The 10,396-nt window shown below is 54.9% G+C and overlaps 2 protein-coding genes across 6 annotated transcripts; one reads left to right on the forward strand and one right to left on the reverse strand.

The window, feature by feature from the left end:
* Nucleotides 1-3,234: 3,234 nt before the first annotated feature.
* On the forward strand, nt 3,235-5,563 carry Ppp1r14b (protein phosphatase 1 regulatory inhibitor subunit 14B). The gene is given in 5 exon segments (XM_034500805.3): nt 3,235-3,410; nt 3,413-3,801; nt 4,860-4,943; nt 5,169-5,201; nt 5,294-5,563. Coding segments are annotated over 5 exon segments (609 nt in total). The 5' UTR covers nt 3,235-3,376; the 3' UTR covers nt 5,363-5,563.
* Nucleotides 5,564-6,020: 457 nt separating this feature from the next.
* On the reverse strand, nt 6,021-8,658 carry Fkbp2 (FKBP prolyl isomerase 2). Of its 5 annotated transcripts, none has more exons than XM_034491730.2 (6): nt 8,503-8,658; nt 7,085-7,253; nt 6,640-6,752; nt 6,476-6,522; nt 6,239-6,274; nt 6,021-6,163 (listed from the first exon to the last, which is right to left on the reverse strand). In XM_034491730.2, exons 1-6 carry the CDS (start codon nt 8,646-8,648, stop codon nt 6,102-6,104), a joined length of 573 nt encoding a protein of 190 aa, XP_034347621.2. In that variant the 5' UTR covers nt 8,649-8,658; the 3' UTR covers nt 6,021-6,101. The 5 variants fall into 5 exon arrangements, with proteins under 5 accessions (XP_034347621.2, XP_034347423.2, XP_076772493.1 ...); XM_034491532.2 differs by having other exon boundaries at nt 7,085-7,289; nt 8,503-8,647; XM_076916378.1 differs by lacking the exon at nt 8,503-8,658 and adding an exon at nt 8,044-8,148.
* Nucleotides 8,659-10,396: the final 1,738 nt, after the last annotated feature.

Genomic DNA, 10,396 nt, shown 5'->3' on the forward strand with positions numbered 1-10,396 from the left:
GGCCAGGCCCTCTTCTTCCCCCACCGCTAATCTCTTGAGGCCAGGCAGCCCCCCATTAGAAAGCTCCCTCTTCTTCCTTGGATGCTTTCTTCCAGCCCTGGAATGGTAATAGAGTTTCTCGGTAATGGGGGAATGAAGGCAGCTTTTCCGGTCTCTACCCTTGATTAAGGGATTGGTCTAGGCCCACAAGTCCCTCCCCAGGGCCTCTGCTTCAGGGAGGTGCTGCAAGCTCCTTAGCTGCTCTCGGGTGGGAGGGGGGACACATCACCCTGGGAAGCCACAGCCTGAGGCTGGATGAGAGACTAGGCACACTCCAGTCATAGGAGGGCTGCTGGGTGAGCATACCAGGCTAAAGGCTACAGGGCCTGAGCTCCAGGTCACAGGGAGGTCAGGATCCTCTGGCTCCTGGGAGACACGCCTTGGACATGAGTGATTTGCCCACTTCCTGGGCAAAGTCAGGACTTGAATCCAACCCGTGTGCTCCAAGGCTAGGGCTCTGTTTGAGCGGCTCAGGTTCCAAGAAAGCTGTAGGCCAGCATACCCATCTGCTGGTCATTGGAAGGAACAAGACAGAGCAGCCAGCCCCAGGAAAGCAAGGATAACCTGGGGATGACACAGGAGGGAGCCAGAGGGAGAAGCAGGATGGGTTTATCTCTGAAAGGACCTGGCATGTGACCTGGAGACTTTCACATCAAATGTGATTGGGGGGGAGGGAGGGGCACAGGCAGGGTTGAAGGTTTTCAGAGTCAGGGCTCTACTTTCACAGTGTCTGCTGTGGCACTAGGAACCATTGGTATAAATCAATGCTGGGCTTCAAAAAGAGCTGCTCCGCCCTTGGTGGGGTGAGCTGGGCATGCGGGGAATCTGTTTCTGGGAAAAGCGACTCTCCCATAGTTCAGGCATGGAAGAGGAGGTCAGGCTCAACAGGCAGCGGTCACTGCCTAAACTGTAATAGCAGGAGCCAACCTCCCGGGCTGTCCAGACTAGCTGAAAGAAAGCTACTGCCAGGCAATGGGCTGGGTAGGGAGGGGACACCAGCTTACCCCAGTGCTTCCTTCCCCCATTGAGAACTAGGCAAAGGTGCCACAGCCAGTCTCCTCAGTAAGCATTCCCCACCTGCCTTCTCATCTTACTTACTTATTGTTTCATATATCACAAGCTGGCTTCAAACCCACCAAATAGCCAAGGATCACCCTGAACTTCCAAGCCACCTGCCTCCACAACCGTGATTACAAACAACTGTATGTGGTGCTGGGATCGAACCCACGGCATTGGCACTCTAGGCAAGCACTGTTCCGAGGGCGCTCCCTCCCTTAGACGTGTCTCCCTTTATTTTATTTTACAGTACTGGGAATCAAACCCATACCCGGCACATGCTGGGCAAATGCTCTACCCCTGACCTACATCCCTAAACATTGTGGTGTCTCTCCAAAAAATAGCATCCAGGAGGCTACAGAGATGCTTCAGCAGTTAACACGTGCTCTTGCAGAGGACCCAGGTTCAATTCCCAGCACCCATATATGGTGTCTCACAAACATCCATAACTCCAGTTCCAGGGAATTCAAAACCTCTGACCTCCATAGGCTCAGGTGACACACATGCATATATGTAGACAAAATAGTATTAACAAATTCATAACACATTAAATTTTAAAACGTAGCATAAAGGAGGAGCCTACAGTCCTGGGTTTGAGTTTGGATGTAGTACCAACTGTGGGACCCTGGGCCAAACTCACCTCTCTCTGAAACCCACCTGCTCAGAGGCTTTTTTGTCTGCAGCATCTAGAAAAAAGATGTCCATACAGGGCTAGGACCTGCTGTCCCTTAATCTTGAGACTATTTGAAACTGAAGAGCCATAGAGACATCCAGAAAGTGCTATACAACCTTGTTGGGTAGTATGAGATGGAGTGGCTGGAGACTGGTAGACTCTGCCTTAGTGCGTGGTGGGGGAGGGCCAGGGACAGGCTCACACAGCCCCGACTCAAAATCCCAGCTCCCCCTTTAAATAGTCCTGTGACTTAACTATGTGCTGTCACTTCCTAAGTTTCCACGGATTTTCCTCTTTAACGTTGCCCGCAGCTTTCAGAGGAAGTCCATCAGGTTTTTTTTTTTTTTGTTTTTTTTTTGTTTTTTTTTTCCCTTTACGGTCGTTTGTTCAACCAATAGGATGGAGAGTCGTTCGCCTGAGTCTGAGACTTTTAGGAGCTACAGTTCTGTATGGACCCAAAAGTTCCCTAATGCCTGTAGGTTTGACAAGGAGCATGCTGACCCAAGCTTGGGTATCAGCAAAGTCCTCAGAACTCTAGCCCACCAAAATTTTGCTGTCTAGCAGAAAGACAAACGAATGAATGAAACAATTTAAAGATGCAGACGGAATGAAGGAAGAATGGAACGTGGCCTCCTAAAGTGTGAAGGACAGAGAAGTTACTAGCTTGCTGTCCCTACAGCAGAACAGACAGGGATCTAGATAAACGCTCATTTGGGGTCAACTGCTATTATTACCTTTATCACCGTGAGTTTTGGCTTCCCCACATGCTAGCTCTCTGCACTCGAGTTTCCTCCTTTGCACACACTCAAGCTGCGGGGTGCCCAGGGCCTCGCCCAACACAACCCAGCCAGCTCAGAGGGGCGCGCCCCAAACAAGTTTGCGCTTCGCTGCGGGCTCTGCAGCTGGGAGGGGCAGCATCGATGATCCGCGAACTACATTGCCCACAATACTATGCGCGCCGCCATCTCAGCCGGTGGGCGGTGGGCGTCCCACGTCCTGGCTATTGTAAGCCAAAAGGCCAACTCTACAGGCTCCCACCCCGAGCTCTTCCTTGGAGGGGCATGAGACCGAACCAAGTAGGGCATCCCGGCACCTGGGCAGTGCCTAGACCCCTTTGCACCTCCGATCCCCGGAAGCCCTGTCCACGTGTCGACCCGCGCGCGCGGAAGTTCTCTCGCCCCTTGCTGACCAAGGGTCTCGCAGGTTCCTCACCGGATCTGCGCCCACTCGGTCTCATGCCTAGACTGTCAATGACAGAATGAGACAGGGTCAGAAGAGGATTATGGTCCTAGCGGGCGTGCAGATCCAGGCATCCGACACAAAGAAGTCTAGGTTTGAGGCCAGAGGTTAAGTTAAAGGAGACCGGACAGACAGCCCCGAACCCTGCAAAGTAGATCCTCCCCTATCCCCTTTCAGGAGGCGGGGCTGGGGGGGGGGCCCTGAAGTGGGGCTGGCCCTTTAAGGGGGTGTGGTCGGGGGGCGGGGGAAGAAAGCAAGACAGAGAAAGCGGCAGCGGCAGCGGTTCGGGCGGCGGCCGCGGGGGACAAAGGGCGGGCGGATCGGTGGGGAGGGGGCGGGGCGCGGCCAGGCCAAGCCCGGGGGCTCCGCATGCTGCAGCTGCCCCCGGGCGCCCCCGCCGCCGCTCTCGCCGCGGAGCTGCGCGGAGCGGAGCCGGCGAGCTAACCGGAGCCAGTGGCCCGGAGCCAGCCGGCGGGCGTCCGGGAGGCGGCGGCGCAGGGAGGGGCCCGAGCGCGCACGTGGCCCCGGCGGCCGCCATGGCGGACAGCGGCCCCGCGGGGGGCGCGGCGTTGGCTGCCCCGGCCCCCGGGCCGGGCAGTGGCAGCACAGGGCCCCGAGTCTACTTCCAGAGTCCCCCTGGAGCCGCAGGCGAAGGCCCAGGGGGCGCGGATGACGATGGCCCGGTGAGACGGCAAGGGAAGGTCACCGTCAAGTACGACCGCAAGGAGCTACGGAAGCGCCTCAACCTGGAGGAGTGGATTTTAGAACAGCTCACGCGACTCTACGACTGCCAGGTGTGCTCCCCACCCCGCGCGGATACCCTAAAATCGGACCTAAGTCGGTCTGTCACCAGAGTCAGTCAGTGGAAGCTCTGCTGCCAAGCCACCGACCGGTCTTACACTCGCCGCTCCCAGTGTGCGCTTTTTCTTTCCTGACCTAAGTCAGTCTAGCTTTCTCCGCTGCCCAGGACCTTGCATCTTTCGTGGTACTGCCCCAGGTTAAGTATAGTGTCCTCCCTAAGCCTAGAAGAAATAGCCTGACCTGGGACTGGAGGCAGGGGTCTACCTTGGGCTGACAGTGAAAGGTCTAATCTAGCCTAGTCTGGGCTAGCTAGCATCTACACTACTTGAAAGGTACTAGTGTAACTGTTTCAAGTGTTACAAAGGATCCGAGTAGTTCTAGTGGGCTAGCCTGTTACTCTGTTTATCCATGGAGACAGGTTAACCAGCTCTCCCGGCTCTGGTTCTCCACCCCATGTTCCTTGCTTGTTCATATGGTGACTCAGGCCCCCAGGGGTAGGGTGGAGGAGTGGGCCTGCCCTCTGATGCCTACCCTAGCCCAGCCCTGGAATGCAGCTGGCTCCAAGTGTGATAGCTGTACCCTTGGGGAGGGGGGTGTACCCCTTTCTCCTCAAAGCATGGGCTCTTTGTTTCCCCTATATCAAGCATGGGTCTTTCACACTGACCCCTCACCCTCACTTCCTCCTCCCTCCCAGGAAGCTGTGACAGGTGTTTGGGGGAGGGGAGGGGCTGTGATGAATTGGGACAGCTGGCCCCACCAGTACTCTGGTGAGCTAGAGGTCCCGGATGCTGAGAAGGCACATCTGCTAGGTTCAAAGCCCAAGGTCCCCAGCCCTGTCTGTCTGGCGCCCCTGGTGCCCACTGGCAGGGACAGGAAGTTCCCCCTCATTGGGCAATTTGCCTTGGCACAGACCTGATCTGTTTTCCTTCCCAGAGCAGCTGTCTTTGCTGGGCAAGGAGGGCTGGTCTGGTTTTGAGTTAGGCAGGGAGTCTTCTCCACACCCTCTCCTGGCTGAGGCACCTGTCTGTGCTTCTTCCCACCCCTGCCCCAGGAGGAGGAGATCCCAGAGCTGGAGATCGATGTGGATGAACTCCTGGACATGGAAAGTGATGACACCCGGGCTGCCAGAGTCAAGGTATGCTGAGGTCAGCTCCTGGAGGGCTGCTGGAGACCGCCCCTTGGGGAGGCGTGGCCCTAGTGCCATAATTTCTTTGGTTTGGGTCATCTGCCTCTGGAAAAATGAGGCTCATGGAACTTAACTTAGCTATGTTCCTAAGTGACCTTGGTCTCTTGGGGGGGTATAGGTCAACAGTGAGCCCGTCCTCAGGAATTCACTGTGTACTGTGTTCTCCCTTACCAGGAGCTGTTAGTTGACTGTTACAAACCCACGGAGGTAAGTCATTTTCCTTGGCCTTTGGGTGGGTATGCATTTATGGCAGCTTGTCATCTGGATCCTGGCCTCTCTAATGGCCCCTTCCTATCTAGGCCTTCATCTCTGGCCTGCTGGACAAGATCCGGGGCATGCAGAAGCTGAGCACACCCCAGAAGAAGTAAGGGTCCTGACTCAGATGACCGAGGCTCCCACAGGACAATCGCTGCCCCCTAACCTCGTAGCAACAGCAATACCAGGGGACCCTGCAGCCAGGCCTGGTGCCACGAGCAGGGACCCCTGTGCCCCTGCCCAGGGGACATTTCCCTTGCCCTCAGTTTTCCACTTTTGGGGTTTTTTATTGTTATTAAACTGATGGGACTTTTTGTGTTTTTATATTGACTCTGCGGCGCAGGCCCTTTAAAAATAAAGCTAGGATACAGCCTTTGGAGCAGCTAACAGGCTTGGCTGGTCTTTTACAGGGACACACTGCTCTACAACTGTCACCAGCTCAGCTACTCCCCAGGTGACCCCAGGCCTTCTTGGAGGCCATGTAGCCATGGTGATAACCCATGCTGACTCCCAGATCGCTATGCCAAGTGGCTGGGGAACAATGTTGCTAGCGACAGTTTTCAGAGTTTTTTATCCTCACTGGGTAAGGGTCTCTAGGCTGTTGAGGCTAGACCTCAAGGCTCCGCAACTATCAGGGAAGGAAAAATGAGATTCAAGCTGGTTTTCCCTTCCCCCATGCCCATTCACACATTAGATCAGTGCCCTACTCCAACACATGCTAAGATATTACTCTAAATCTCTTAGGATTCACAAAGAAACACAGACTCACTCTTGGGGTTTTAAAGGTTTTTGTTTGTTTTGTTTTTAAGCAGTCTGGTCCCTGACAGGGGCCTCCTACCCCTCTGCAGCCTGCTACAGTTCTGAACGCCTCTCAATTTTGAGCAGCTCCACCTCAAACACCAGGGTTGCTCCACCTGAGGGGAGAAGTATGATTAGACTGGGATCTGGGACTCTGGGAGAGTGGTGGCTGAGGGTGTTAAGGGTATTACCTGGGATCTTTGGGGGGGCTCCCCGTTCTCCATACCCTGTCAAAAAACACAGAGACACAGAGTAAGTTGTGGCCATACATAACGGACCTAGCTGCTGAACACAGCCAGGCTTGGAAGTGGCATACATGCTACAGTGGCTAGATGGAGAGGGGACAGGGAAGCTGAAGTGGCTTTAACTCATCTCTAGGCACACTTAAGCCCTCTCCCTGTTACCACCGGACCCCAAGGGCGTCTTACCCAGCTCAGACGGGATCACCAGCTTGCGCTTCTCCCCTTCACACATCCTGCAGGATGAGGCGTGCTCAGTGTGTGAAGCATCCAAGGCCCTGCCCCACAGCTGGGCTTTCCTCCCACAGCTCACGTCCTGGATCACTACAACATGTACCCCAGACCAGACTCACCCCAGCAGCCCCTGGTCCCAGCCCTTGATGACCTGGCCAGTGCCAAGGGAGAAAACAAAGGGCTGGTTCTGTGGTAGGCTGCTGTCAAACTCCGTCCCATCTTCTAGCTTTCCCTGTGAGACCATGGGAAAACTAGTAAGGAGAGGTGACCATTCCACAGACCTTCCACCCAGTTATTCATCCCATTAAGGTGGTCACCACAGCACTGGTGGTCACATTTCTTAAAAGGGTCAATGCCATGGGTAGCTCATATATGGTAATTTGCATGCTGACACCTAGCTGATGAGTAAACTGAAAAGCAAGATAGAATTGTGGGAAGGAGCTTAGTTCAAAGGGGTGATGTGTTCAAGATTATCTACCTAATTGGGAAAAAAAATGAGACTCCAAAGTCCTTTCTGGTCCTGAAAAACTGTCAAAGCCCAGAGGCTCCTCCACTGACACTTACCGTGTAGTGCATGTGTAAGACATCTCCCTTTCTAGACTTGATGGGACAGTGATCCACACGTTTCTTCACTCCAATCTGCAGCTTCCGCTTGCCTTCGGCCCCTGTGGCTGTGACCAGGGCACTCAGGCAAATGGACAGTATTGTCAGGATCCAGCTCAGCCTCATGTCTCTGTAGGCACAGGCCACCCCACCCCCAACCAAAAAACTTGGAGGTGGGGTCATGGAACTTCAGTCTATATCAGGAGGATGCCAACTCCCCATTATATCTTGCCTGTTTCTGGGGAATCCCACTGTTCTGGGCCACCACCCGCTCCCCTGGGCTCTGTGGCCACACTTACCAGTCCAGTGAGAAGGGGACTTGGCCGAGGACCCCAGCAGCGAGGGGAGGGGGTCAGGGGAGGCCACAGCAGCCAGTGCCCCCTCCCTTTGCTCACTACTTGACCTTCTCTCTCTCCCAGTCCCCATCTCCGTTCTTCAGTTCCCGCTAGCCCCTTTACGCAAAGTCCAAACCCTATCTGATTGCACCGGATTTGTCCCCACAGGACGACCCCACTCCCGCCACACCCAGCTGCTCCCTGTCCAGCACACCCACACATCTGCGGCTGCTGCAGGTGGCCGGCCCCGAGGCACCCACACATCTCCACTAGGTGGCTCTGAGGAGCTCCGGTCCTCCGGAGGCACCCCCCAGTCTGGCCCCGTGCCTCCTCCACCAGGGGCACCTCCCCAACTCTGAGCTCTTGGGGGTCTTCGGGGAACCCAGACTGGCTCAGAGTCAACGGGGCGCCGAGCCCGCTCCACCCACACAACCTCCCCAGGGGGAGTTCTCGGTCTCCCGCGACCCCAGGCACGGCCACCACGGAGACCGCCCCCGCGTGGACGCCACGGGCCATAGCTCACGATTAACTCTCCACAAGGCTCCTTGGCCCCACCCTTTACGGCGTGCAGCTCCGCCCCCTGACCTGCAGCTCCGCCCTCGGCAATGTTAGACCTCGTATCCTGCAGAGGGGCCACGCCACTCACGGGCTGAAGTCCCACCCCCAACACCTGGGATCTCACGCCCTCTGTGTCCGAGCCCAAGGCTCCACCTTCCACCTGCTCCAGCTCCTCCTCTAAACCCCAAACCCCGCCCCCCACACCTCCTAATCCTCCTATGGGACACTGGGTTCCGCCCTCAACTCGCACTGGCTCCGTTGCCCCTCCCACCGCTGTTCCGCGTCCCGCCCCGAGCCCCAGGGCTCCGCCCCGTACGGCGTGAGAGCCCGCCCCCTGCGGCATTGCCAAACGCCAGACCCCAGCCCCAATTCCCTCGTTTGCTGTCCCTGGCTGGCACGCGGACTCCGGCCCGCTTCAGGCAGGCTTGCCCCGAGCTGCCCTCCGGCACCCGGATTCCCCAGCCTGGGCTGTGGCCCCCCGCTCACCTCCTCGCCGCGCCCCCGGAGCCAATCCCGCTCGTGCTGTCACTTCTGCGCAGGCGCGTCTTTGTCGCTACAGGGCGGGACACGCTCCCCGCCCTCATTGGACCGTCCAAAACCCGCTGCCGCACTTTCAGGGCGGGGCTTCGCATTTGGTCCTCCCTTCTGAGTGATTGCGTGATAACGTCACTTCCGGGACTCAAATCGCGGGTCTAGTTTGGCAAAAATTGTTTCTGAAAGACTGCAGTACCAGCCAAGGTGACATGGTCAAGCAAGTATGAGTGCACGTGCCTTGAGGGGTTCTTGCCAGCACCGTGCTGACTTCTGCACACGCCTTTGGGTAGTTGTGGTGGGAAGAGCCTAGGGGTTCGGAGTGACAACCCGGATTTGAATCTCAGTTCTTTCATTTCTTGGCTGGCTACGTGACCTTGAGTAAGTTCGTTCTTTGCTTTATGACAACCATATCACATGGCCCTGAGCTGTGTGGACCCCTTCCATCTTGTCTGAAGCATCCAGGCTCGTCTTTGGTTGAACAAATGACTCCTGGGCCAGGTCTATCGGTGCCCAGGAGACATTCTCTAACCTAAAGATCCTGAAATGTAGAGGAAGGCAAAAACCTAAGTTAGGCTATGGAGTCGAGTGATTTCATACCTGTCTTAGGCCAGTTTGCCTTGCTAAGACCATTCAGATGACAAAGGAAGATGATCATGGCGTTGACGCTGATGAAGCTTAGTGGGTTCCTACTCCTTAGCTCTCAGGTTCTCACTGTCATCGAGCCAGAACATGATCACCAATATCACTGCTGAGAAAGTTATTTAAACATAATAAAAATGGTGTGTGTTGTCCTGTGCCTGTAATATCAACACTTTGGAGGTGGGAGGATCAGAAGTTCAAGGACATCCCCAGCTACATAAAGAATTCTGAGCTAGCCTGGGATACAGGAGACATTTTCTTTAAAAGTTAAAAAACAGCATCAGGGCTGAAGATGCAGTAAGTCATTATTATTTGCAGTGCATTCATGAATTCTGGTTTGATCCCCAGCAGTACACAAACCAGCTGTGGTGGTACAAACCTGTAACTCCAGTACTTGAGAGATGGGTGCAAGAGGATTAGAAATCTATGTCACCCTCAGCTATGTAGGGACTTTGAGGCCACACTGGGCTTTGTGAGACTCTCGTTAATGGATAAGTATGTGATCATCATGAGGAATTCACCCTACTCCTGCTTTGGTACCACCAAAATCATCACCATCCCCTTAGTGTCAGTCTCTTCATTAGGGTGCCTACTTTCAGTCAATTCTGCCCCTGAATGTTCTGTAGCAGACCAAAGCCTTCCCATTCTATCCAGGAGACTGGAGACAGGTGGACACTGAGCCTGGACCAAGTAAGTAGGAATCTCAAGCAGCAGCTGATGAATTCTGGGATACCAGGGATTGTAAAGGTGGAGAAGACTATGGCTGTATTTTCTTTAGAAAAGCCTTTCAGCCATACAAAGGCAGGATTGAGGCATGAAAGGGGCAGCCACAAGGAACAATATTGCACACTCAACAGGGAAAGTGGATGATAACCTCCTATTGTATGAAAAAAGTCACACTGGTTCAGAGCCAAAAGGGTTCCAATGGTGCCACTTATCTGTTCCTGCCATGTAAACACAGGAAGCAACTCTAACGGTCTGGGTCTCTCCTTAATTTCTCACCAGGACAGGGAGAGCCCTTGTGGTAAGCAGGAAGCAGAGACTTTATGTACCAAGGACTTTATCAACCTGTGCTTGTGGCTTTACCTGCTGTCCAGCCTTGGGCGCACTGGCAGTTAGACAGGAGGCAGAACTGAGATGCAGTGTTGCATATTTCCTGCCCAAGCTGGTCAGCCCGGAGAGTAGCAAACAATGACAGAAGCAGCGA

This window comes from Arvicanthis niloticus, chromosome 1 (assembly GCF_011762505.2).
Source record: "Arvicanthis niloticus isolate mArvNil1 chromosome 1, mArvNil1.pat.X, whole genome shotgun sequence".
NCBI lineage: Eukaryota > Metazoa > Chordata > Mammalia > Rodentia > Muridae > Arvicanthis > Arvicanthis niloticus.